The 27898-nt window shown below is 47.2% G+C and overlaps 1 protein-coding gene across 1 annotated transcript; it reads left to right on the forward strand.

Annotated features, from left to right (window-relative positions):
* The first annotated feature begins 10518 nt into the window (after positions 1-10518).
* On the forward strand, positions 10519-27570 carry VDAC1 (voltage dependent anion channel 1). The gene is made up of 9 exons (XM_071570216.1): positions 10519-10640; positions 17005-17074; positions 17625-17674; positions 17953-18105; positions 18196-18248; positions 20276-20503; positions 25104-25254; positions 25715-25772; positions 26598-27570. Exons 2-9 carry the CDS (start codon positions 17008-17010, stop codon positions 26687-26689), a joined length of 852 nt encoding a protein of 283 aa, XP_071426317.1. The 5' UTR covers positions 10519-10640; positions 17005-17007; the 3' UTR covers positions 26690-27570.
* Positions 27571-27898: the final 328 nt, after the last annotated feature.

Consider the following 27898-nt stretch of genomic DNA (forward strand, 5'->3'; position numbering starts at 1 on the left):
ACGTGCTGGTGTCACTGCCACCCTCCCAGGCCATCTCCAGCCCAGCCCAGCTCAACCATTCATTGTTCCTGCTCAGAAGAGCAGCAACAGCTGAGGCCAGCACAGAGTTGGAGGGAGAAATTGGTGTCATTTCCTTTTTAATGCTGTGAAGGAGTAGGACTTTATGACTGATTTCCCTGATTTTGCAGCTATTAGAGGATGTTTGTGAGTCTGTGGGAGTCTGGGAAATATCTACCACTAAGTCACTTTTTTTTTTTCTGAGAGGCTGAAGAAAAGGGCCTTTAAATCTTGTGGTACCATCAGAGTCACCCAGCAAAGGAATCCCAGCTCTGATGGGAAGGGCACAGGCTGGCAGATGCAGCTTGGTCACACCAAGCCTGTGCCACCCAGGGCTGGCAGGGCTCAGCCTGAGGAACCTTCATCAATACAATTTTATTTGGGGGCTGGAGAGACCTGGTGTTTGTAAGGGAACTCTGCACAGACACTGCTGCCTTTAATGAGGAAACCCACTAAACAGCCACCATTAAAATGAAGTATTTTTTCTTAGTTTGATTTAAACCAAACAAAAACCAACCACCCCCCAACCCCCCCAAAATCCCCAACTCCTTTCCATGAAGCTAAAAGGTTTTAACCTCTTTGTTTTCATATGACACCGTTTCCGAAAAAGGCTCTGAGTGTGACTTTGCACAGCAGAGCTGCAAGAGCCACCCCCAGAGCGAGTTCCTTGCCCACAGAAAGAGCACACAACTCTTCTTTCACAAGGGGAAAACCTTCTGTTATGTCCCCTGTGACCTACTTGGGTGTGAGAGGCTCCAGGCAGGGCAGTGCCCTGTGCCTTGGCTTCTGTGCCCTGCTGGCTGTGGGGCTTGGAGAGGGTCTGGGGGATTTTTGGGTGGCTCTTGCCAGCCCTTGGGCTGCTCAGTCTCAACCCAGGCTGTATTTGTGGTACAGGCTCAGGTTAAAGACTGCTGAGTGTGGGCAGAGGTGTGAAAAGTGGAGATGTGGCAGAGCTCCAAAGCCTCCCCCATGCTTGGAGCTGGACAGGGAGGGTAGAGGGATTAGAGCAACAGGGCAACCTCTGAGCTGCTCCAGATGAGCTCCTTTAGGCCAAATTAACCAAAAGAAAGACCCAAACTAGGTTAAACTTGGATTCAAAGAACCAAATGTTAATGCCATGTGTGTGACCTGTGCTGGGTTCACAACCTGTTTCCATTTGAGGTGCAGACAAACATCTGGGCATGGCACATGTTGGTGGCCAAGCTGCTGCCACAGATGATCTGAGAGAGCCTGTGAATGGGGGACCCTTCAGGAAGGCTGGGGCATGAGGGCTGCTCTTGGTACCCATCTCCAAAAACAGTCTCAGAAAGAGCCCTTTCCACAGTAAAATTAAGAAAAAGGATGAATTAATTTAGTCCTCTCTGGTTCCCCTGTGTGCTGCAGCCTCAGAGAAGGAGGAGTTCCCAACCTGGGAAATGCCATCCACGGATTTGGAGGTGATGAATGGGAGTTTGCCTCTTGGAGGAATGTCTGAATTATGATGTCAAACTCAAAGCAGCTACAGGGATACCCATCCAATGTGGGCAGCTGGCAGTGCAAATCTTACTGGTCCTAAACCAGGAATAAATGAATTTCTGCAACTCAAGTCTCTGTTTATGAAGCATTTCCTATGACAACCAGTCTCTCTGAGGAATGCAGGAAAGCTGGAGCTGAGTGGTGTTTTCTCCCTGCAGAAGAAGCTGTTAATTGGCAGCAGAGGTGGTGCTGGCCACAACTTTTGAGGGCTTTACTCAGTTTCATGGCTGCTCTTAATCCCATTCCTGCACTTCAAAGTTCAAATTTCTTTCTGAAGTCCTGACATTGATGTAAAAGGAGACCAGGCCTAATGAAATGAGCTGGTGTTCACCAGGTTTTGGTCATTGCATTCATCCCATTTGGCTCTCCAGAGCTTTACAGCATTTCCTACAAGTTGGCAATAAAGGCAGACTAAGATTTTGTCTCTGTTGTGACCAATCTTAGGCTGGAACACACCAGGTGGTGGAAACCTGGGAGAGAACAGCAGGTCTGAAGTCAGGGGGGGAAAGGGACCAGAGAACAGCTCTGCTGAAGCTCAGTCTGTACAGAGATGTGCTCTGCAGCTGAAAACATTCAAGCAATTCTCCCCTTGGTGGGTGTTTGTGGATGTGGAGCCAGACTGGAATGTGTTCAGTGTGTCTAAAACCTTGCAGTGAACTCAGAGTGGTGCTGAAGGTCCCTGCAGTGCAGCTGTTGGAGCAACACCAGCCAGCACTGGAGAGCAGCAGCACCACTTCATGGGAACAAGAAAATGAAAGAGAAACTGCCTCAGAGTTTGCAGCCTGATAAAACCTCCATGGTCTCTTCCAGGAGATGAGATTTTTGCTAGTGAAGAAGAGAGGCTGAAGTCCAAGTCAAGCAACATCCCCTCTTGCTGCTCTGAGTGGACACCTGTCAGAGGTGGAGGAACCCCTGATGGAAAGAGGAAAGGTGTGATCCCAGTCTGGGCCAAGGCCATGGAGACAGGCAGCTTTCCAGAGAGGGAGACACACCATCCAGCAGAGACTGAGGGACTATCAAAATATGAATGCAAATGGGGTATTTATGGCTTTCATGTTGGCATTTGATGAGCACCTTAATGTCTTGCCAGAAACAATGCTCTTAATGTTAAAAGAAAAGCTGCAGGCCATGAAAAGTGAGCAAGAAAAACTCAGGGCTTTCAGGGATAAACTGAGAGAAATATGGGAGTAGGTGTATAGGGAAATGAGAGATAAAATCTGCAGTTATTTCAGGGAAAAGGGCAACCACTTGGGAGTTGAAAGGGAGCTGAACCATTCATCTTATTCCTGAAGAAGCAGGGGATTTAACAGTTTGGGAAGGATCTTGGGGTGTCTTCCACATCCCAGGGAAGGTCTTGGCACAGTGCAGAACTTGTAACAAAAGTGGGAAAAGTCAGGTCACATCCCTGAGAGCTGAAGACAGGGGGAGAGAGCAGATTTCCAACGGGGCACTGCCTGCAGTGAAGCAAAGGCTGACCTCTTCCTCTCCCTGTGTCTCAAGCTTTGAGAAGGTATTTCTTTGGAGAAGTAGGTGGCTACAACAACCCTGTGTGAGATGTAATTGCCTTGACAAAGGCTGAAAATATCCTGCAATCAAGGAGGGTAAAGGGGGCAACGAAAGACAGAGAGGTTACAGGGAAATCTGGAAACTTCTTTGGATAGATCAGACACCAAGTATTTGTGTCACAGCTTTAGTGAGTTTTTGGGACTAGCAGAGCCTTGGCTGCAGCCTGGTCAGCCCCTGTGTCCCTGGTGTGTTACTGATGTGAGTACAGCACCAGCTCAGCCACAGAGCCAGGTCTGAGCAGCCCCCCTGAGGTCACAGCCTGTGCTCCTGGGTGGTCACTCTGCCCCAACCTTCTCATCTTGCTTTTTTCTGCTGGGAACTGCTCTGGACCATGCTGGGAGCCCCCCTGGACCATGCTGTGAATCCCACTGACTTGGAATAAGCTCTTGAGGGAACTCTTCTTCACCAGCACTCAGCAATGGGTGCTGTGGTTCTCCAGCCCTCACCAATGTGGCATGAAACGGTCTGGAGCCCGTGGGCACAGCAGAGCTCTTGGCTCTGCAGCCTCTCCCTGCCCATCTCCTCCCCAGCCCACCTGGGGAGCTCCACACAGCTCATCCTGCACCCCAGGGACAAATGCAGCAGGGAGTGTGTTGGCACCAGGCAATTCCAGCTTTAATTTCATGGTTATTCCCATGTCCTCCCTCAGTCAGTGCTCTCTGAGAACTGATTTCAGTAATTAAAATGGTAAATGTCTGCCCTTCATTGCTGCCTCTGTTGCTTTGCCCTTATAAATCCTGCCCAAGCCCAGGGCTTTGATCTGCCTGTGCTCACACTGGGATCGTGTCCCAGGGCACCTTCAATGAACATGTGTTTTAAAATCTTGGTTTTCCTGCAGATTTAAGCATTGGTGCCTTCTGTGCTATTAGTTAATCTAATTACAGAGTAGTCATTATTTAGTTTTTAGCTATTTAGTTATACTGCTTTTGCCAGGTGTATTTTTGTACATGTGTACGAGGAAGGGCATGGGAAGTTTGATTTGTGGGGGTTTTTGGCTCTGGGTTCTTATCACTCCTAAGCCTGTACAGCCCTGTGGCTCTGGGCCCCCAAACATTTGGAATATCTTTGGTCCTGCACAGAGAGCTCCCAATACAGGAAATATCAGCATCACTGGATGGCACATGTGAGCTGTTCTGCTCTGACTAGCAGAGGATAAGCCAGGCAATGAGGTTTCTTCCCTCAGTGTTATTTATTTTTATACTTCTATGGTTGCTTCTGCCAGTAGGATGCATCTAATGCATCCAAACCTGTCCTACAGCCCTGCTAAATACTGTCCTGTTATCCAGGGTGGCTCTGATACCTCCCTGTTCCTGCTCTCTCCATCCCAGGGATGGCTCAGGGCAGAGCTGTTGCTTTGCCATCCTTCAGGAGAGTGAAATATAAACCCAAGAAATATCATATAATGAATATAAAATGATCTTTATAACAATGGTCTTTTAGCATATTTTATTAATTCTGTCTTTCTGGAAAAAATGACTTTCTATCATATTATATGAATTTGAATTCCACCTTTGTGTAACTGCCAATTGGCCACCAAAGCCTAGAAATGCAGGATGCCAAGGTTCTGTTGTCTGCTGGTCTGTGCTGGCAGGGGACAGGGGGTGGCTGTCCCACCGAGTGGCCCTGAGCAGCTGCTGCCCTTCCTCGGGGATGTCTGTCCCCTGCTGTCACTGCAGGGGTGACACAGCCCGATCTTATGGCCTGAAGTGGCTGAAACCAAGTGTCAAATGTGCTCCTCAAGTGCCCTGGGCTTGTGTGAACATCTGCTTGATGGGACCTTTGTCACGTCCTCCACAAGGAATTCTGTTTATTGAGTGCCTGTTCAGGGCTTGGCTGGCCAAGTGTTGGACTCGGGGAGGAATTTCCTTCACTAAAGCTTTCAATCAAAGCTTAGGACCAGAGATGAAAAAGAGGCTTTTGGACAGACAGAAATGACACACTTTGATCAAAAGAGACTAGAAAATGGTAGCACTAATTATGATCAGTGGAGTAGAGGCTGATGTGTGTGCATGTGTTGCAGTTGGGGTTTATTGTCAAATTCTGCCTTATTATTTCATAATTAACTGCATTTCCTCACTGTGAGTGATGTATCTCAGGGCTGAGGAAAATTGCCTTTTCCTCCTCTCAGGTGGAGTAGATCAATGAGCAGAATTTCTTCCAAAAGAGGCAATCCCCATCCTTACAGGATGGGCTTGAAGCTGCTGTTCCCACTGTCTCCTTCAGTGCTGACCCCAGTAGTATCCACTCAGCAGCAGCAGAAACAACTTGTCACAATGCTTAGAGAGGGTCTCTACACACTCAGTTTTACCCTGAGAGAATTTAAAGAGCTGTAGCCTAAACCTCCAGGTCCTGTTTCAGGGCACTGAAGGCACAGCTGCATTTCAGTGGGATGCACACACATAACCCAACCACATTTAGGTTTGATCTCCTGCCTTGGGTTTAACTGCACAGAACAAATACTGCAGCTGATGAACAGATGTTCAGAGTTTTGTTTTGTTTAAAAAACAATAACAGTGCTACATATCTGTATTTGCAGCATTATTTGGTCAGGCAACCTAAATGTGCCCTTAATAAATAATCATTTAAATAGGCTGAACCATTCCTTTTTTTTTTTTTGGCAAACATCAATCCAATGTGAATATTTTGCTGCCAAGCCCCTGTTTGCTTCCAGCAGTGTTCCAGTGCTTAAATTTCACTTGTGAAGAAGACAGAAATAAGCAGCCCTTCAGCTCCAGCAGCTTTTGTTTGCCAAGGAGAATTTTCCTTGAATGTTGTCCATGTCCATGAAAGCTCCTGCCATGCCTGTGCTGGCACTCAGCACTGAGCCCTGGCACCTTCTTCCCTCCCTGAATCCTCTTGCCCATCACTGCAGCTTCCACTGCTTGACTCTTAATTAACAGTTTTTGTCTAATTCTATTTATCAGTCTGGTCCTGGACAAGAAGAAGTGTTATACTGTGTAATAACTAATAATCATGTTTGCAGCTCTGCAACCACAATGTGGAAAACTTATCTGCCAAATTAATACCAAAGTTTCCTGAATTTAAATAGCCTATGGATTATGTTTTGCTTGGCATGTATTTATCACCTATTTATCTGACATACCATATCTTCACTGCTTGTCTGGCATTGCTTTCAACACAAGGTAATCAGGGATATTCAGGCAATACTGTGGCCTATGAAAAACTTGTTGGTTCTTTTTTTTTTGTCTGAGGAGTGAAGTGCTGCCACATCCTTCAACACCTGCAGAAAAAAATGTATGCTAGGGGGGCTTCTTTCTTCTTCTCTGAAGAGGACTTCATGGAGGTGCTGGGTTAATGGTTGGACTTGATGATCTTAAGGGCCTTTTCCAACCTAAATGGTGGGAGCCCAGCCCCAGGGCTGCCACCTGATGTCACTGGTACCTGCTGGGTTAATGGTTGGACTTGATGATCTTAAGGGCCTTTTCCAACCTAAATGGTGGGTGCCCAGTCCCAGGGCTGCCACCTGATGTCACTGGTACCTGCTGGCTCTACTGACTTTGATTTATTCCCAGCTAATTTGGTATGAAAGAGTATCAGAACCAAGGTCAAGGCTACATCCCTTAGTGATACAGGACTGAGCTTAAAAGTAATCCTCTGGCTGACACCCAGATTCATATAATGAAGGATGGGGCAGTTCCACATTTTTCCAGCAAACTGGTTTTTAACAAGCTCCTCTGAGTGCTCTAGATCTGAAGTTGATGATAGTGAGGAACATTTAGACAGACCCTGTATCTCAACCACTTGTGGCATTATTATTAGTCAAGCCTATTACTATGCACTCCCTTCTATTCCCTTTTCACCTGATAAATTCAGAAGTACCATAACCATAAACTATGGGCTGCCAAAATAAAAGAGGGATTTGAGATTTAGGGCATTTTGGTGATTTTTTTATACTGTTGAAGGAGTTTCCCAAATTTTAACCCGAAGTCACAAGCACAGATTTTCTCCCTTGAGAACATCTCGTGTAATCCTCCAGTTCATCTGGCACTTGCCAGGATAATCTACACAGTTCATGGCCTGTATGAAAAACAGAGCCCAGGAGAGCAGATGACACCCATGCCCAGCTCCACACGAGGAGATTTGCTGCCATCTTTTGGTAGATGCACGTTCCAGAAAGTAAGGAAGAATTATCTGTGCACAGACACTAAACATTTCCTCCCTCTGCTCATTCTCAGCCCACCTGCAGCATCCACCCCTGGAGGGATTTAAACCACGTGGCACTTCGGGATATGGTGTAGTGCAGTGCTGGGTTGGACCTGAGGGTCTTCAAGGTCTTTTCCCACCTAAGCAGTCCATGATTCTCTGATTCTGTGCTCTCAGCCTCTACTGAGAGCTGCCTGTGAAAATCCATCTTGGCCAATGACACCCCAAGGAGCCCCTGAGCATCCCATGGGTTAAGGGTTAAGTGCAGGGCAGGGGTTGGGCTGCCTTCTTTGTGGTCTTGCTGGTGAAGGGAAAAGGCTCAGGCAGAGACTGCAGAAATGCCAGAAAGGAGGGAAAACAGAAAGTGAAAAACAGGTTAAATAGCATGTGTGCAAGATGGATATTTGGAATAAAATGGTGAGGGCCCAACTTCTGCCTCGTTGCTGCTGCTGCTGCAGGTGCCAGCAGAACATCCCCCTCTGCCCGCTGCAGAGGGGCCACCCATGAGCCATCAGGACCAGCAGCTCCACCAGCACCTGCCACAGGATGGGCAGCACCAGGCTGGCCCCGTGGCTGTGGTTGTGTCACCCCCTGGCTGTGACAGATCTCGTGTCCTGCCCCATCCATGCCACAGCTCCATCATGGTGTGAAACTGTCCTGAGATAAAGAAAAGCTGCAGGGAACAGGCTGCACTCTCTGCACATCCACAGGTCATAAATGAGGGGGTTATGCCTGGAGGTAATAAAAGAATATGTTTGATAAGTTGGGCAGCAGCAGGAAGAGGTGAGGGAGGGAGCCAGGCCGGGAGGCAGAACTGTATTATTCACACTCACTGTGGTGAGGGCTGAGGCTGCACTTTGGCAGGGGCAAGGTGAGGAGCTGCTGCTCAGGGTGAAAATGCCCCCCGTGGCTGAGTCCAAGGGGTGATGGGGATGTGCTGTGCCCCTGATCCCCTCCAAGGTCCTGTCTCTGCACCCGCAGCCCCCTCACCCCTCCTGCTGCTCTGCCTCCTGCAGGAGGAGGGTCAGTGCCCCCCAGCAAAGAGCTGCCCACCGTTTCTGCTGGACTTGGCTTTTTTTCATGGGACAGGGATTGAAGTTACCCCAGAGTAGGCTCCAACAAGCCCCAGGATTCAGGGGAAGAGGGAAGGCACCAGCTGCTGCCAGTGAGAGAACCAAGAGCCTGTCCAGAGCTGACACTTCATGATTGCAACCCTGTGCTCTGGTTACAAAAGGGGTACCTGGATCAACCAAATGACTGTGGTTAGAAGAACTTGCAAAATTTGAGAGAGACCTCTTATAGGTTCCTGCCCTGGTGGCAGGCTGTGCACTTTATTTTAATGAGGATTTGGTATCAGGCACAAACCCTTCAGCCTTTGCTGCCATGGCTGCATTTCCAAGGTCGGTGTGTACACACAACCCTTTTTCCTCTACCACTCTGTCATAGTGCCAAGAAATTCCTGAGATCTCATTGAATTCCACAGGCCACTCCATTTACACATTTTCAGTTTAACATTAAGTCCCTTGCAGGGTTTATTTAGTTTGAACCCTGTCCAAAGTTCATGAGTGCTCGGGGTGTGTGACAGGATGGCTCTGCCCTCGCTCCTGGGCTGTGCTGGGGCACGTACAGTCACCTGCTCAGGGGGCAGACCTGTGCTGGCTGTGGGAGCAGTGCCTTTTGGACAGATGCTGTTGGGAAATCAAAGGCATGAACCAAGTGAGAACACAAGCAGGAAAACTGCCTCCTCTCGCCATCCATTCCCACTGTGTGAGAGAGAAAGAGTGGGAAAGAATTAATTGGGAAAAAAGAAAAAAAAAGAGTTCCTGTGAGTGGGATGTGAATTCTTAGCAATGACTCTTTTTCTAAGACAAATCTCCCTTGGGTGGTGGGGGCAGAAGGGTGACCATCCAGACCATCAGCAGTTTCCTGGCTGGGATGATTCTCCTATTCATCTTGTGGGTGATGCTCTAAGCTCCCTCGGGGGCTCCAACAGTGAGTTCTGGGTTTATATCTCATCCTGAGAGCAGCCTGGCTTCAGCTGTTCCCCTCTGATAGCAGAGTGCTCCCTGCCCGACCTTTTGTCACTGGGGGAGTTTTGTTCTGGACCCAGCAGCCCCTGTAGGCTGATTCATGTGTCTGAGGAAGAGCTGGGAAAAATGCCAACTCTCTAATTCGTGGGAGCCTCTCCATGCCCCATGGAGAGTCCCCACTGTGGGAGATTGTTGCCTTGCTGACCCCGGCTCTCTGACAGCTCTTTTGGACATTCCTCAGCCATCACACACTGCCTCAACCTGCTCATAGACCTTCTCTGAGCCTCTCTCTTCCTCCTCTCTCACCACTCTTGCCTCAACAAGGATATGGTGAATGGGAATGTTAACAAGATAAGGAGTCAGAATCGAACTAATTCTAGGCAATTCTAATTTAACTAATTCTAACTAAATGGGATGTTTCACGGAATCCGAATAGTTTGGGTTGGGAGGGACCTTTAAAGGTCGTTTCGTCTCGTTTCCTCCTGGTGCCCGAGAGGCTGCGGGTGCTCCGGGGCTGGAATGGTGCAGCTCGGGGATGCTGCGCCCTGGGGCCGGCGGGGGCCCCTTTCCCCACAGTGTCCCCTTTTCCCGGCAGGGTCCCTTACCCCTTCGATGTACCTTTTCCCCGCACTGTCCCCTGTCCCAGCAATGTCCCTTTTCCCGCTGGTGTCCCTTTCCCCCGCAGTGTTCCCTTTTCCCCTCGATGTCCCTTTTCCCCGCAGTGTCCCCTGCCCCAGCAGCGTCCCTTTTCCCGGCGGTGCGCCTTTTCCCCACAGTGTCCCTTTTCCCCTCGATGTCCCTTTTCCCCGCGTGGTCCCTTTTCCCGGCGGGGTCCCCTTTCCCCGCAGTGTCCCGTGTCCCGACGGGGTCCCGTGTCCTGGAGAGATCCATTTTCCCCGCGGTGTCTCTTTTCCCCGCAGTGACCCCTGTCCCAGCAGTGTCCCTTTTCCCCTCGATGTCCCTATTCCCCGCCGGGCCCCTTTTCCTCCTTGATGTCCCTTTTCCCCGCAGTGTCCCCTTCCCCACCATGTCCCTTTTCCCCGCGGTTTCCCTTTTCCAGGCGGTGTCCCGCTCCCTGCCCAGCCCCGTCCCCGTATCCGCCTCGCCGTTCCCGCCCCGTCTCGCCCCGCCCCGCCGTTCCATTCCCGGCTGGCCCCACCGGTCCCTCCCGCCGTTCCATCCCCGGTCCCGCCCCGCTGTCCCTCCCTCTGTCGCGCAGCCGCCGCCGCAGAGCGCGGGGGGAGGCGCCGGGCGGGGACAGCGGGGCCGGCCGAGGCCGAGGCGGAGCGGCAGCGGCAGCGGGAGCAGGTAGGGCTGTGCCGGGGGGACCCGCACCCGGGCGGTGGGATGGAATGGAATGGGATGGAATGGAATGGAATGGAATGGAATGGAATGGAATGGAATGGAATAGGGTGGACGAGCCCGGCGGGGCGGCCCCTGGGGCACGGCGCGCTCGGGCTCTGCCGTTTCTGCCGTTCCCGGCGAGCGGAGGCCGCGGTGGCCGCACCTGCCCCGCTCCAGCCCCGCGGCCCTCCGGGCGGGCTGGGAAACTCATCCAGACCCCGCGCCAAGCACCCCCGGGGGGCGATTTTGGGGTGGGTGATTCTGGGTGGGTGTTTCGGGGTGGGTGATTTTGGGTGGGTGGTTTTTGCTCCCGTCTCGTCCCGCCCGTTCCCGGAATGTGACTCTGCAGTCCGGGAATAAATAATGTCCTTTAGAGCCCGAGGACTCTGCGGCCGCTGCCTCCCTCCCTCCGTCCCTCCCTCCCTCCCTTCTGCCTCGTCACAACTCGTGCTGCAGGGGGAAAGGCTCGCTCAGGCTTTGGGTATTTGCAACAAACACAACAAGTAAAAAGAAAAGTAAGAAAATTTCCTGCAAACGGAGCGGGGCTGACTCATCCTCGGTGACCAGCGCAGGGTTGTGCCTCTGGGGAATATTTATAGCCTATTCCAGCAGAAACAGATCCCAGCGTGTTTCTCAGGTGGTTTGGTGAGGGTCAGAGGTGTGTTGTACTTTGTTTTGTTGGGTGCAGTGGATGGTTGAGTGATCACCTGTCTCATGACATTTCAACTATGAAATTTTGCCAGAATTCCTTCCAAAATGGGGTTTTGCACTATTAAAATGGCATTCCAGAATAATCCTTTCCCCCAGCACTGCCCATCAAATGTTTGCTCTGATCCCCAGACTGCCCCTGTTCTTCCTGCCCCCATTTTGGGGTCTGTGTGGGGGTGTGAAGGTGTGAGGACATCACTGTGGGTTGCCATGGCAGCAGGAGAATGGCCCTGGCACTGTGGGATGCAGGCAGGACACACAGCTCAGGCCCTCCTGAGTTTGGCATCTGCTGCAGGTGGGGAAAAACCCATCCACCAGTGTGGCAGGTGCTCCTCTTCTGTGTGAGCCATCCCATTGTGCTGGAAGACGAAATTCCATTTTAATTAGTCACCCCCATTGATCTGGGGCTGGGTGTTCCTGCAGCAGGCCTGGAGCGAGGGACATGTCCCTTCCTGAGCAGGCTGTGGGGTGGGACAGCAACAGTCCTCCCCTGCTCCTCTGCAGGTATTCCACAGGAACAGTTAACAGGAATGTTTCATGTAACATAACGTAGGGTGTGTGGTTCTGTGTCCTTCCCTTGCAGCTCACAGCAAGCTGCAGCATCCCCCAGCTTCATGTAATTGATATTTATCTGTGATAGTTTAATAAGGGGTTACCATATAACATTGCAATTCTTAATTTATACCCATACAATTAAGAGCAGGCTGTCTCTTTCTTTAATTCCATAATTAGTGTAGCCTAAATAATAATATTTACATTGGCTTTTAAAGGTTTTATGTCCTCTGTGCTCCTGTGTTTATTAGCTACAGAGATCCTGCATAAACCAAGCTTTAAATCTGCTCTTTCATGCATGCAGTTCCCAGGCAAAGCTGCAGCAGGAGGGCTGGGCTGCTGTGAGTGTCCCAGGGACACTGCATGGCTTGGGAATGGCTGCACAAAAGCAGCTCTGCATTCCCAGCTCTTAAATTTTGAGTCATAGTGGTGCATGGATTATGTGACGTTGGCACGGCAGCAAGTTGGGGCAAAAAGTGTTGCTGAGTGTTGTGCCCCACAGTGCTGAGTATTTCCAAACCTCGTGCTGCTCCAGAGCCTCCTGAGTGTGCCCAGCTGGTGTTTGACCTCGGCATGACTGTGCATGCATTTTATGGTGTGTTCTGAAATCTCTGCTCACTGAGGCTGCTCAGCCTGATTTGGGGCACAGCGTGGGCACGGCTTGGAGGGCTTTGGGGTCTGGATCCTGAATCCCAACCTGCAGAGCCAGCCCTGTGCTCCCCCAGCAGCCCAAAGGGTGGCACAGGGACAGCTGTGCCATGTGGAGCTGGTGGCTCCAGCCTGAGAGAGAGCTGGGCCTGTCCTGTCTGGGACCAAAACCTGGATGGTGGCACAGGGACAGCAGTGCCATGTGGAGCTGGTGGCTCCAGCCTGAAGGAGAGCTGGGCCTGTCCTGTCTGAGAGCAAAACCTGGATGGTGGCACAGGGACAGCAGTGCCATGTGGAGCTGGTGGCTCCAGCCTGCTGTGGCACACAGAGAGCTGGGCCTGTCCTGTCTGACAGCAAAAGCTGGATGGTGGCACAGGGACAGCAGTGCCACATGGAAGTGCTCCAGCCTGCTGTGGGCCTGTCCTGTCTGACAGCAAAAGCTGGATGGTGGCACAGGGACAGCAGTGCCATGTGGAGCTGGTGGCTCCAGCCTGAAGGAGAGCTGGGCCTGTCCTGTCTGAGAGCAAAGGCTGGATGGTGGCACAGGGACAGCAGTGCCATGTGCAGCTGGTGGCTCCAGCCTGCTGTGCCACCATCCAGGTTTTGGGGTCTGAGAGCAAAGGCTGAGTGGTGGCACAGGGACAGTGGTGCCACATGGAGCTGGTGGCTCCAGCCTGCTGTGGCACACAGAGAGCTGGGCCTGTCCTGTCTGACAGCAAAGGCCCTTCATGGTCTGCTGGTACAACACACCTTGGCTGGGAAATGACCCTGCACAGGCTGCAGGTCCAGAAAGGGCCTTCAAAGTCGCTTCATTCCAAGGACTAATTTTTCCTTTAATGAAGGAGATAAATAACAAATAAATTAATATTTTTTTTTAATCTTGAGGCAAGAGACTCTCATGAGCATTTTTGCCCCTGCTGACAGACTGTGCCTGGTCTCTAACCCATTGCTGGCTGTCCCTCCCAGCTGTCCCCAGCTCAGGGATAATGCTCCTGCAGACAGGGAGCTGGAATGTTCAGAGCTACTGTTACCATCAAGAAATGGTAGGCAGGTTCAAACCTTTTGGGAAAAAATGTGGCTGCAATAAGGTTAAGTCCAACCTTTTTATTTCCTTAGCCTTGAATCTGATAGACTTCCATTGTCTTCATGGAAATTTTCTTCTTAAAATGGATTTTATTCTTATCTTAAATTTTTAGATTGCTCCTTCCCCCATGTAAATATTATAAAGTTGATAAGTCTGTGCAGGGAAACTTGAACTTAGGCATGTACAAGAGTTTACCAAGCAGAGCTGAGTTTTCCTTTGGTTCAGCCAGTCCCTCTGTTTGCCAGGGGCACCCTGGGGGTTTGCTGCTTGTTGGACTGAATTTGATTTAATTGCCCACAACTGCATCACAGGATGAAAATGTTGCCATCTGTGACACTGGAAAATATTCAAATTTGGCCTCCCCTAATGAAATCTTCACTGGGACTGGCTCTTGGGTCCTGCAGCTCTAAGGGGAGCTCCTGGTTCCATGGAATCTGAATAGTTTGGTTGGGAGGGACCCCCAGCCAAGGGAGAGCTCCTGGTTTTCTCCCTGTGGCAGTTGGAAATTGGGCATTCCTGGGGATGTGCTCACAGCTGACTCCTCACTTCAGGTTTTCTTCAGTCATCACTTGTGCTACGGTGTTTCTTGCTAAAGAAAATCAAAATATTTTCCTACTTAGAGTATGTTACAGATACTCTACTGGGCCTGCCTGGGGGGGAGTTGAGGTGCACAGTCACGCTGAGCTGTTTGCACAGTTGGACAAGGATAAAAGCAATGAATTCATTTCAGCCCCAGCCTAATCTGAGTTAATGTGCAGGGATCCCAGTGGTGAAAAGGAAGGGCACTCGGCCACGGCCATTCCTTGATCCTTTAAGAGTTTGAATCCCCACTAAGCATGCTTGTCTTACAACCTGCACTCACACAGGATGTAATCAGGTTTGTTTTCCATCTGCTAAACGAGAGGTTCTGATTAGCCCTTGCAAAGGCAAGGAATTATTTTTGTTTTGTTCTTGCTGCCAACAGCCAGGTTAAGCACCAGGTACACACTCCCAGTGTTTGCCACACTCAGCAGTTTGGAACACCTTGCTCTGTGTGTGTTCCATGAGCTGCCTTACAACCAGCAGGGATTTGGCTCTCAGCATTGTCCCCTAATTATAGTAATTGTCTAAGTGGAGCTCTCTCTGTCTCCCACTGTTCTGGGCCCAGACTGCAGCAGGGGAGCAGCCTGGCACGGCTCAGCCACCCAGAGAGCCTGGCCACATCCAGAGGGGATCACAGGGAACAAAGCTGGGCTTCCTGGGCTTGGATGTGGGAAAAACACAACTGAGAAAATCCAACCCCACAGCATTCATTTTTCAAGAAAGTATTTTGATTTTATGCAGTGACTGAAGGGGACTGTTGATAGAATAGACCAGGTAGACTCCAAGGTGCAGCTGGCAAAGCAGTCCATTACCTTTCAAAGCAATGCTTATTTGATTTTTCAAGTGCAGGGATTTGTAACACTTTTAATTTTTGATGATGCTGAATGGCACAACCATCAGAGGGTTCTCCTGGGGCTGTGCTGCCTTGGCAGAAGCATTTCCTGCACACACAGAGTAGTGACTCCTGCCATCCCTGTCCTCAGTGCTGCCTGACTGTGGGATGTGAGCTCCAGGCAGGGCATTGCATCTGCCTCCAGTGAGTTGTATGAGGAGCAGAGGAATTACCCAAAGAAATCTGGTAATACTTGCTGTGGGGTTTTTTTGTGCCTGTTGTTTTTTTTTCCTCTTCCCCCTCCTCTTTTAAGGCTGGTTTTGTGTATAAACATTAAATCCCTGCTTTCTTGTTCTCACAAACCCCCCAAAGCTGAGGTCCAATATAAGCAGCTAAAACTACTTTGGAATAATACTTTTTTATTACATTTTTATAAATTTATTTTAACTCTTGAGCTGCTTGTGTGTTTGGGGCTGCACCTCCCTCCTGAACTGTACCTGGAGGGAGATGCCATGCACCCAGATAGTCTGTGCAACTGGAGCTACACCACGGCCTTTGCCCTTAGATCCAACTTGATTTATGTTCTGGGAAGACCTTGCTTTTGTTTAGCCACCAGATCTGTTTTGTTCCCTCTAGGCCAGGGATTCTTCCTTTATGCAATAGCAATATCCTGCTTTAACAAGCAGCAGCTTGTTGTCTGCAGTGCCTGAGGCTCTGAGTGGCTGCTGAGAGTCCCTGTGTGATCCTGGTGGGGTGCTGTGCTCTGAGAGCTGTCCCAGTGAGCAGCCAGGGGCACTGCCACAGCACCCTCGAGCTCTTCTTTGGGCTTTAAAGGACTGGTTTGCTGCTAACTTTGAAGAGTCTGGAGTAGGAACTGGCAGGCAGTTTTTTAAGCATTTGCATGCCTATGTATTAAACTCTTTATTGCTTTTGTGTAGCCAGAAAGTTTGGGAATATGGAAGTTTAGTTCCACATCTGGTATTGAGAGGATTAGCTTCCTAAGTGTGATTGATCTCCTTTGCTTTTTAAATGATGAGATCCTGTCTGTAAAGACAGAAGATGCACTCCATTTCAGATGGCTTGCCTTTATTTCCCTTGAAGAGATGACTGTACTCGAATAAGGAAACAGAAATTACTGTACTTGGATCAAAAAGGAGATTTGGTTGGTTTGTTGCTCTAAGGATCATATTTGATGCAACAGGTTTCCCAGTGGCTGAGCTGATGGGATGGATTCATCCCACCTGCAGGAGGCCACTGAGGGTGGGAAAGTGAGGCTCTCCCTGGCACTGTGGGCATCCCTAACAAACCAAACAGTGCAGGAAGATGCCCCTGTGGTGCCCCCACCACTGGGCAGGGTCTTGGCAGGCAGCTCCACTCTGCGTGGGGCTGCTGAGGTGGGGCTGTGGTCGCCCTCCCTTCTGGCTGAACTCACAGCAAGCTCATTTTTTCTCAGTTGATGCAGAGAAAAACACTTCAAGGTCAGTGCCTAAGGAGACCCACCTTAACCCCTTAACAGCAATAGCAAAGTCAGTGGAAACTGAAGCAGAAGAATGACCATTTATTGATTTTGGTGACACCCATTTGGTGTAGATGCCTGTCCTGGTTGCATCTCCTGCTTTACATCACAATGCAGAGATCCATTATGAGAAACAGGAGAAACGTTTCCAAGAAATGGTTTAAAACCCCAGTAGTTGTTCGTGAGTGCAGTTACACTCTTAACAACAGTCAACTCTTTGGGAAGGCACAGACAGTTCCTTTTCTTTCATTATATACTTGCCACAGCTGCCTGCTCCAGGCTGGGGTGAAGTGGATACAAATAGAAGTGGTTGAAATGGACATAAGTTTGTTGTTACTTAAGTGAGTTGAGTAAGCTTCTGTATATTGTCATTTCCTTTTTTTACTTCTTCATTTTTCCCTTCCAGAAAATGGCTGTTCCACCTGCTTATGCTGATCTGGGCAAAGCTGCCAGAGATGTTTTCACCAAGGGATATGGTAAATAAAGCCAAAATGAGTTTGATCTTTTGCTATCTACCTGATTCCTGAAACTGCTGGGCTTTCATTACCTTTCCCTGAAAATATTCCAATAATTTCCATTAGAATCCACAGAGTTTTCCATCACAGCTTCACATTGCCCTTGCTGTCTGGAGAGGGAGAATAATTTACTTTTCTTTTGACAAGATTCTTTCTGTCCCACGTAGGACTGGGAACTGTTTTGGGAGAAATTGTGTGTTGTATTCTGGCTGTTTCTTTGTATGGATAAGTAGGATCACTGATGTCAGTAGTTTGATTATGAACAGAGTGCTGCTCACTATGAATAAATGCATTATTAACTAATTTAGTCCCAGTTTCATTGCTGAGGTCACTGGGATTATCAGTCAAGTGAGCATAGGCTGCTTCATAAAAACACAGAGTTTGAGAACTGTACCCTTGGTTTCACTTTTTAATAGTTCACAGGTGGTTTAGAGGGGAGTTTTAAGAAATAAATCAGAAATGCTTTGCCAATTAGCATATATATGATCCTTATTTTTTACTTACCTTCTAGGTTTTGGGTTAATAAAGCTTGACTTGAAAACAAGGTCTGAAAATGGACTGGTGAGTTTGGAAACACTTTGAAATCCTAAACATTGCAATGGTTTTGTGGTTACTGTGTATTTCTTTTCAAAATAAATAAGCCTCTCTTACTCTCTCCCCTTCCCATTTTTCAATATAACTTTGCAAGTTCCTTTGAACTAATATTCAACAAATTATAATGACTAATATGTTCTACATGTTCTATAAGCCTGAGTGCAGATACATGTTATTGACAAATATATATTTTATATATATATATATATGTGAATTTTTTTCTTTTTTTTTCCTTTTTCTTTTAGGAATTTACAAGCTCAGGTTCAGCAAACTCAGAAACAAACAAAGTCACTGGTAGTTTGGAAACAAAATACAAATGGGCAGAGTATGGCTTGATGTTCACAGAGAAGTGGAACACCGACAACACATTAGGCACTGAGATTTCTCTTGAAGACCAGGTAAGTTTTGGCTCCAAAAATGCAATTTGCAAGTTGACTTCTGCCACTCTCTAATTAGAAATCCAACCAGTGAATTTGTTTTCTGTTCAGCTTGCACGGGGCCTGAAGCTGACCTTTGACTCCACCTTCTCTCCTAACACTGGGTAAGAAGTGAGTAAGCTGAAGTGACTCAAAGGAATTCTTAATTTCCCTATCCTGAGAGACTGAGGCAGTTAATAATCAGCCTGTGTATAATGAAATCATGTACCTCTCTTAAATCTTAGCAATCCCCTCTTAATCCTAAGCTATAGCAGGCAAACTTTTACATACAGTACCTTGAGAATTAGAGTCAGAATTTGGGAGTGAAGAAAAGACTGTTTGTGCTCCCATTGCATATTCCTGGCTGTGTCAGAGCCTGAGCTGCTGCCTGTGTAAAAGCACCAATCAAGTCAGCTGTAATGCAAAGCTTAACAAGCTCTGGGAGCCAGTTGGCCACAGCTCTGATGGGTTGGCACAGAACTGGGCTCTTCTCCTGAGCTGAATTTATCCCCTGAATTCTTGCCGGGCACCGCGTGCCACAGCGGTGGTGGCTGCTCTGCCACGGCCACTGCATGCCCTGGTTTATGTGGGCCACAGGGATTAAGCAGCAGCTGTAGGGCTAGATGTTGGTTTATTTTTTTCCCCTGATTATCTTGGTGCAAGCAGTGCTGCCAGTGAGTGGAAATGCACATCAGCTGCCCAGAGCACACCCTGCACTGCAGGCCACGGGGGTGGCAGCCCCAGGGGTTCACCCTTTAGTGTCCTGCATGGTCAGCTGCTTCCAGCCCACTCCTAATTCTAGATTAACAAGGTGTTCTTGTGAATCAGAATAATCTGGAGTGTTTGGTTATCATTATTTAACTGTAGGATTCTGAAAGAAATGAAAAAGAAAAAACCTTGTATGAGAAGGATGTTACAGCTCTATAACTACTTCTTAGGCACCTCTCAGACACTGAGTTATGTTTGCCTTAGAGGACTGTTATACTTGAGTAGGATTGGTAATATTTGAGTGAGATTCAGTCCTGGTGGGACCTGGTGTAGGTTGACAGGGATGCATCATGTGTGACCATGAGACCTCCTCTCCCCATCCCGTGTTACTGACTGTGATGGGACTTCCAGCAGGAAAGTCATTTTTGGGAGTGCTCCCTGTTCTTGCCTCTGTCCCTGGTGACATTGGTGGGAGTGGGACTGCTGAGTTCTACAGCAGCTGCAGCTGAGGCCTTTTGGCACTCCAGCACTCTAGTTCTGATTGTGCAAAACACAAGAAATTCTTGAGTCTGAAATAATAATAATAAAAAAGAGAGCAGTCTCTGTGTGAGTCTGATACAGCACTGATACAATTCTTGGAGACTGTTTTGAAAGGTTCATTTGAAATTTCAAATTAGCCTGACTTTTCCAGAAAGATTTCACTAAAGATTTGGTCAAAGACAAAAGACAACTGTGTAAAGAGGGAAGAAAAAAATCTTAAATAAGAGTAGCTGAGTGTATTAGATGTAACTCTCTTGCCTTGTGAGGGTCTGCACCCTTGATGTAAACCAGCCTAAGACAAATGAGAAAACACTGTCCTGGCCAACAGTATAAAAGGAAACAGTTGACTCAGGGAAGTTTATTTCTGTGTTAACCTCAGCTTGCAGGTGGCTGTAACCATTACACTTCATAAAGCACCCTAAGGAGAAACTGGGGAGGAAACTGCAGGCAAAGCAGTGATCCTTGATGTCTGTCACAGTAAATAAAATTACCCAGTTTACTAGGGTTGCCTAAAAATTGTTTATTTGGGACAGGCCAACTACTATGAACTTTTGGTGGCAAACCTGTGAACTGCTGCAGCTTCCATTCCTTCCCTGCATCTGCCAGACTTGCAGAAGCATCAGATCAGTTGATGAGGACTTTAGTCACCTCCCACCTGTGTGCCTTTCAGAACACAGCCCAGAAGTGCTTCCTGGGGCACCACACTGCATTTTATTGCTCAAGTGCAAATAATTCTCTGTAACTGAATTAGGTTTTGCAGAGGTGGAGGGTAAGAAGGTGACATACCACGTGGCTCTCCAGGGGCTGCCTGCAGAAACCACGACACTGAGTGAAGTCATTTGATGGGATTGCCAACTACAGGTGTAGCTTTGCAGAGGTGTGAGCTTCTCTGTTTTCTCTTTAGGAAGAAGAGTGCTAAGGTTAAGTCAGTGTACAAAAGGGAGCACATCAACCTGGGCTGTGACATGGACTTCGACATCGCGGGTCCTTCGATACGTGGGGCCCTCGTGCTGGGCTACGAGGGGTGGCTGGCGGGCTACCAAATGACCTTTGAGACAGCCAAGTCCAGAGTCACCCAGAGCAACTTTGCTGTTGGCTATAAAACTGATGAATTCCAGCTCCATACTAATGTGTAAGTACTGGCAGACAGGCATTAGAAAGGATTTTGCTGCTTACTAGAACATTGAAAGGGATGGAGGTTCACCAGTGGGGAACCAGGGAATGGTGGATTTGAAATTAATTCTTCATTAAGGATGACAAGCTGCACTTTTTTAGCTGCATTAACTTTTCTTTGAATTATGTGGGTGAGGGAGTGCATGATGGAAGGAACTGGAACTCACCGAGCACCCAAGGGTGCAGTGGCTGTCTAAGAGATAAGGGTTATTAGAGTCTGTTAGCAGAGTAATAAAACTGAAACTACCACAGTAGGTTATAAAAATACTTTTTATGAAAGCTGAAATAAAAGCAGTGCCTTCCTTTTGCACCTGTCAGCATCCAACCAAATGGTGGCTTGATCTGCAGGTGAAAGAGTTAATCAGAGGATGAACAAGAACAGGCAAAAGGGAGTGAGACATGGACTGGGTTTGTTTTAGTGCTGGAAGAGACATGGACTGCGTTTGTTTTAGTGCTGGAAGTGACGTGGACTGGGTTTGATTTAGTGTTGGAAGGGATATGATGTAGAAGTTTTTTTGGTATTACAGGTCCTAATGACATCTTTACACAAGCATTTGTCCTTTCTGAGTGTGTCAACAGTGGGAAACAAGGACCAAATTCCATGAAAACCTTAATTTCTCTGTCTCCTGTTCCTCTTTAAAAAGCAATTTATGCCTTTGGGGCAGGCAGTTTTTTCAGATTAGGCAATCCCTAATCCGTGCTCCAGCCCCCCCTTTCCGTGCCCTTGGGTAATTGGATATTTTGCATGCAGCAGAGCTATTCCAGGCTCTTTCCATCTGGGGGCTGAACAACTGTTCTGCCTTCCTGCAGCTCCTTCTTCAAAGGCCTTCTGGTGTGTCTCCTGCTGCTTTGCAGAGAGCTGGTTGAGGAAGCTCCTGCTGCCTGTGGGACAGTGGAACCCCCACGGCCCAGACAGTGTCTGAAGCATTGCCAAGGCACAGAAATGTGGGCAGGGAACCTGCATCCAAACATCATGTGGGTCCTTTCACTCAGCAGTTCAATCACAGTGACTCTGGTCTCTGTTGCACTGTAACAGTTCAAAACATTGCATTATTGGCTTTGCTGCAAAATGCTGTGATTATTATTAGCATTAATTAGAGCAACAGCAGAAAATCACTTTGTAACATCAGCAGGGGCTCAGATCTAACTGTTCCTTGGATTCCTGAGGGTCTGTCTCTCAGGTTGCTGTTACTGTTCAAAACCACAGATGTGTGATATGAGTAGAAATCCTGTTTATTGTTAATAGCAGGTTAGTCAGGTGTTTGATGTGTTTCAGCTTTGAAACGTGTCAGAGCTTTTAAATAGTCCCAAAAAGAGCTGTGTGTGGGACTCAGTTTTATCTGCACAGGTCAGAGTTTCACAGGGATGCTGTGGCAGAGCTGATAATTTAATTAGGTGGGGCTTGAAGCTTTGTTTTTGTTCCTGGCATTACACAGACCAGCTGGGGACAGCAGCAAGTTGCTTTCCTTAAGGTTGCCTTAATATATTAACTTTCATAGAAGGCTAAGGTTTTTTTTAATCTACATCTGAAATGTGCTATTATTACTAGCAGCATTAAAAGAAGCTGTGGCTTTATTAATAATAAATAATAATGGAGGTAGGGCTGGATAATTTCTAGTTTTAAATGACTTTCCTCATTTTTAAGCATAGCTCAGCCTGCCCCCCCAGTGTTGCAGGTCAAGACAGAGCTGTGTGGGGACCTTGCACAGAATCTGCCTCTATACCCAGCTCTCCTCAGTCCTTTTTAATCTCTCCTTTTCTTGAGAGCCAAGCACATGCAGTTAATTTGAGCTTCAGTCTTACCTGAAGTAAGTATTGTAGTGTTTTTCTGGAAGAATTGCTCTAACAACTTAAAAGGCTGCTGCTATTGCTGTTTGTGCAACTGGAATGAGCCAAGGAACATCCAAAGGAGGAAAAGGGAAAAGATTCTAAAACTACCCCATTTTAATCACTAAAGGCCTGGTGTACTATAATAATTGGAACCAGATTATTTTACAGTTTAGAAATAATCATAATATTTTATTTGCAGAGATCTTCCAGGGGTTTAAAGCCTGATTTCTGCAGGTTGTATCCTCTTGTAAGGAAATGAGTGAAAATGGAAGTTCAGGTGCTCACTGGTTTACAAGGAGTGCAAGGCCTTTAGGAGTGTTTTGCTCTTGTTTCTGTGCTCTGCATGCTCTAACACTTTGCCTTTTATTCACCACACTTCATTCCCTGTGTGACATTGGTGGCAGTGGCAATTGGAAGTTGTGCTGCTCCTCATTCAGCTGTGGGTCAGTGCTCTCTGCAAAGCCAAATCAGCTTCTAGTCCAGAGACTGACACAGATCATAGAATCATAGAATGGATTGGGTTGGAAAAGACCTCCAAGATCATCAAGTCCAACCCTTGGTCCAACCCTACTGTGATCACCAGCCCAGGGCACAGAGTGCCCTGGGCTGGTGATCACAGTGGGATTGGATCAAGATGTGGATTCTCACTCAGTGCCACATCCATAGAAACACAGAATCAATTGGGTTGAAAAGACCTCTGAGATCATCAAGTCCAACCCTTGGTCCAACTCCAGTCCCTTTACCAGATCATGGCACTCAGTGCCACGGCCAAGCTCACCTTAAAAACCTCCAGGGATGGGGAATCCACCCCCTCTCTGGGCAGCCCATTCCAATCCCTGAGCACTCTCTCTGCAAAGAATTTTTTTCTGCTCTCCAACTTCAATTTCCCCTGGCAGAGCTTGAGCCCATCGTGCCCCCTTGTCCTATTGCTGAGTGCCTGGGAGAAGAGACCAACCCCCACCTGGCCAGAACTTTCCTTCAGGCAGTTCCAGACAGTGCTGAGTTCACCTCTGAGCCTCCTCTTCTCCAGGCTGAACACCCCCAGCTCCCTCAGCCTCTCCCCACAGCACTTGTGCTCCAGTCCCTTCTCCAGCCTTCACCAGATATTACCATAAGGACTGTTGCAAATGGAATTCATTTGCAAAAGCCAATAGAGTCAGACATTAAATTGGCATCTTCTCTTCTGGTCCAGTTCCTCTGTGTGTGGTTAAAGTGTGCTGACAGGGCAGTCTGGGGATGACTCAGCTCTGTGACTCCCTCTCAGGGCACGAGGGAGATGATGCTGTGAGAGCACCCCCACAAAACAGGACTCTGAGCCACGTTAGTGTAGGATAAGATAAAAAGCAAAGTCCTTTAATATCAGGCCAGAGGCCCACAGGAATACCTGATGACATGCACGTGCTCTCATGCTCTACTTTCCATGCCTTTTCTTACATGGTTCACCCAATCATTTACACATCTCTCAGTCCAGCCCCGGTTCCACCCCTGTTCCAACACCCCAGGATTTGGGGCTGGGGTTGTTGAGACCCTCTGTCTTCATCAGCTCCTCTTCCTCTGGTTTCTGGAGTTCTTCCAGTTCTGACTTCTGGGACACTCTGACCTGTGTTTATGTTTCATTCTGTAGGCCTTTCTGACAGTCTTCAGCTTTTCTGCCTTGAAGAGAGCCTAAACAGCTAAAAGAATCTGAGCTACTGATCTGTGGTAGGGGTTAGGATGTATAAACAGTGAACTTAGGCTGCCAGAATACTAGCACATTAAATCTACATTTGCTACAGCTACAAGTACTTTTAAAATCTATAAAATGAAAAAATCAAAAATCAAAAACCTCTTTGGCATCAGAGACATTCACAGGGAAAAGACACATGCAGGGGAAAATAAATCTCTTTACTACAAAGATCTCCATCTACAGGAAGGGGAAAATTGGAAGTTGTGATCATTGCTCTAATTTTTGATCATTTGTCATAGATTTTCAGTTTCAGAAGTTGTTGGAATACAGAAATCAATTAATTCAGGTGATGCTGTGAATGACCCTTCCCCCCAAAAACAGGACTCTGAGCCACGTTAGTGCAGGGTAAGATAAAAAGTAAAGGTCCTTTAATACCACAGGGCCTACAGCCCACAGGAATACAGGATGACATCCATGTGTCCCAGTTCTTGTTTCCATGGCTTTTATAATAAGATCCCTCCAATCATTGCTTTACACATTTCTCAGTCCAGCCCCAGTCCCACCCCTGGACCAACCCCTGGAATTGGGTCTGGGGTCATCAGGACCCTCTGTCTTCATCAGCTCTTCTTCCTCAGGCACACAAAGGTCCCTTGGAGTTCATCCAATTCTGGCTTTTGGGTCACTCTGACCTGTGTTTATGTTTCATTCTGTGGGCCTTCTGATATCCTTCAGCTCTACCTTGGAAAGGAGTCTAAACAAGATTAATTAACTAAAGGAATTTGAGCTCCCTGTTCTGGGACAGGGGTAGTGATAGAAAGGCATTAAACTGTTAGAAATATTAACCCTCTAAAAATCTACAACTACTGTGTTCCTAAAATCTACAAAATGTGAAAATCAGAACAAAAACCCTTTTGGCATCACAGGCATCTAAAAGTAACTTCATAACCAACGTGTCTCCATCGGAGCTGTCACAGGGATATTTAATGAGGTGTTGTGCAAATGGGAAAATAAAAGAGGATTGTTTTGGGATGCTTTTCAAACTACACCAGTGCCTTCCTTCCAGGAATGATGGCACAGAATTTGGTGGCTCCATTTACCAGAAGGTGAATGACAAGCTGGAGACGGCCGTGAATCTCGCCTGGACAGCCGGAAACAGCAACACCCGCTTTGGAATCGCAGCCAAGTATCAGCTTGACACAGATGCCTCTTTCTCTGTGAGTCCTGTGCACGTTCATGTATAAGCATTTGAAAATAAGTGCCTGTGATGGAATGGGGAGCAGCCTTTGCATTAGCAGAGTAAGGTCTCGCTGCAGTTCTGTGCTGTGGAGTTGGCAGATGGATCTGTTTGTCTTGGGTTTGGCAGCCTGAGAGCACAGCTATTGGATTTTCCTTAAAAGAGACACAGAATGGTTTATTGTGTTATTGGACACTATTTGGAGACTGTTATTGTGTCAGTCTGGAAAAAAATTAAAAACTCTGTCAGTAAAACCCTTGTTTTCTACAGTAGATTGTTTGAGATTTGGGGGTTAAAGTTCTGGCAAAATTACTTTAAATTTTTGGGGATTTAAAAATTGTTGCTTCATTTTCAAGTGGAAAGGACTTTGAAGAAAGATATTATTTACTAAAATTACTATTTATTACTAAATAATGCTGTATTTTTTTCCCTCCTTTAAGGCTAAAGTGAACAACTCCAGTCTGATCGGGTTAGGATACACTCAGACTTTAAAGCCAGGTAGGTCTAAGCAGAAAAAAGTCAGAATTAATAAAGTGATATTGTAATCTTGAAATATCAGGAGTATCTTTGGTGACAAAATGTGATGGATTTTGTAAGATTGCTGCTCTGCTTGGCAAGCCAGTGCTGAACCTTTGCAGGGACTGCTCTGTTAATTTTGGATGCCTGTTGGAAGCAGAATTATTAGAGCCCATGGTCCAGTGACCAGTCAGATACGCTCTTATGTTGATACAAAATATATCTATAATTAGTTGTGTCGCAGAGAAGTAAACACATTTTTAATACTTTCAGAGGCTTCTCATTACTGAGTTTATTTTGCTTGACAATGTGACTTTGTCAAGGTCCTCTGGCCCAGGAAGAGGACGATCTTACTGCTGTGAAATTGGTTTTAAGTAGTCTAATAAATCTGCTGCCAGAATGCTGAGCAGATTGACATGAGATATTACAGCAGGCAGGGCTTGGGCTTTACCTTGGTTTTAAAGTGGTTTGGAAAGGTGGGCATGTATCAAGGTCCCAGTTTTTCATAATACTGGACTCTAAAATTAGATTAATCAGTAGGGCAGCAGCAGTGAATTGAGTCAGAATTTTAATTACTCAGAGTGATAGAAGCAGAATCCATCATCGTGGGTTTATTATAAATTTCATAATTCAGAAAGATTTCTTATCTGCAAATTGTTGTAAAATTCCCAGTCCTTACAAGGCCAGCTGCCAAATCCTGTTAACCTGCTGCCTACCCAGGAAATTAAAGCAGGAGCACAGACACTGAATGTAAAGCTCATTCCACATCTTAGGTTGATTTTTCTCTCACTTTTCTCTATTTTGCAGGTATCAAACTGACATTGTCAGCTTTGTTGGATGGCAAGAATGTCAACGCAGGTGGTCACAAACTTGGTCTAGGACTGGAATTTGAAGCATAAGGAGAGATTTCCCAGTTGTTAATCTGAAAATACAGCATAGCTACCTTCAGAATATAGTGTACCTTTCAATGTTTTGTCTGGGGTGCGAGTATTGCTACGTGTCAGTCCTGCTAGTGCTGGTTAAAGACAGCTAAGCTTTAAAAACGATGTTGTTCAAGAAGTGGAGACAAAAGCATAAAAAAGAAATTCCTAATTCCAGGCTTTTTTTCCGTTATGTAATTGCTCCTCACATCTGCCAACTGCAATTGCTCCTCACATCTGTCAGCTGCCACAATAGGAAGGAGGAAGGTGTTGATTACCTCTGCTAACTTATTGATGGCCCAAGGAGTGTGTTAATGTTGTATAAAACTGAGGATTTAGGTGCAGCCCACTCCTTTGTACTGTTAATTCAGCAAAATGTTCTGACACTTAAGGTTTCCATTGACGAGGGAATGTGCAGACCTGTCTGAAAAAGGGATTTTAATTTTTTATCTTTTTTAAGATGTGTATGCCATGAATGGTTTGTGTTGTTTGGTTCCCCCACACCCCCAGCTGTCTCCAGAACGCTTTAGGTTGTGCACCTTGTCCAAGTCTGTTGGGAGGAGGTTTGATGTGACTCAGCCAATACTGCCTGTCCTGTGTTGTGGTTCCTTCCCCTGCACTGACCTCAAAGCTGGTGAAACAGGGAAGAGTTTGCGACTGCAATCACAGAGTTGCATCACTAAATCTAAAATGGAAGTTTTGTTTTATTACCACATTTTTTTAGCAACTAAATGGGTACATTTTTAGAGAGTCTTCCATTTTGTGTGGAACTAGACCCCAAAATGCTGTACTTGACACTACTAAAAATGGATAAAAAACCCAAACCCGACTTGAATAAAATATTGCAATGTCACCTTTTACTTTGTCTTTATATTAATTGTGAAGTTTCATCTAACTCTGTGCTCCTGACCCTGAGATAGCTCAGTAGGTTAAAACTTGGCTGTAACAATGCCAAGGTCATGGGTCAATCCCCTGAGTGGGCCACTGACTTAAGAGTTGGACTCGATGGTCCTTGTGGGTCCCTCCCAACTCAGGATAGTCTGTGATTCAGAAGCAGACTGGCAACATCTTGGTGTGTATTTTGTACCACACAAACCAAAACTACTTAGCAAATAACAGATCCAGACATGGCACTGTTCTGGGTGCTCACTGTGCTCTGGCACCTGCACATCTGTGTGTGTTTAGCTC

Source organism: Pithys albifrons, chromosome 15, assembly GCF_047495875.1.
Source record: "Pithys albifrons albifrons isolate INPA30051 chromosome 15, PitAlb_v1, whole genome shotgun sequence".
Classification (NCBI taxonomy): domain Eukaryota; kingdom Metazoa; phylum Chordata; class Aves; order Passeriformes; family Thamnophilidae; genus Pithys; species Pithys albifrons.

Coding starts and splice junctions, on each gene's coding strand:
- VDAC1 (XM_071570216.1), top strand. CDS start 17,008: ATGGCTGTTCCACCTGCTTATGCTGATCTGGGCAAAGCTGCCAGAGAT. Junction 18,249..20,275: donor ACCTTCTCTCCTAACACTGG/GTAAGAAGTGAG, acceptor TTTTCTCTTTAG/GAAGAAGAGTGCTAAGGTTA. Junction 20,504..25,103: donor TTCCAGCTCCATACTAATGT/GTAAGTACTGGC, acceptor CCTTCCTTCCAG/GAATGATGGCACAGAATTTG.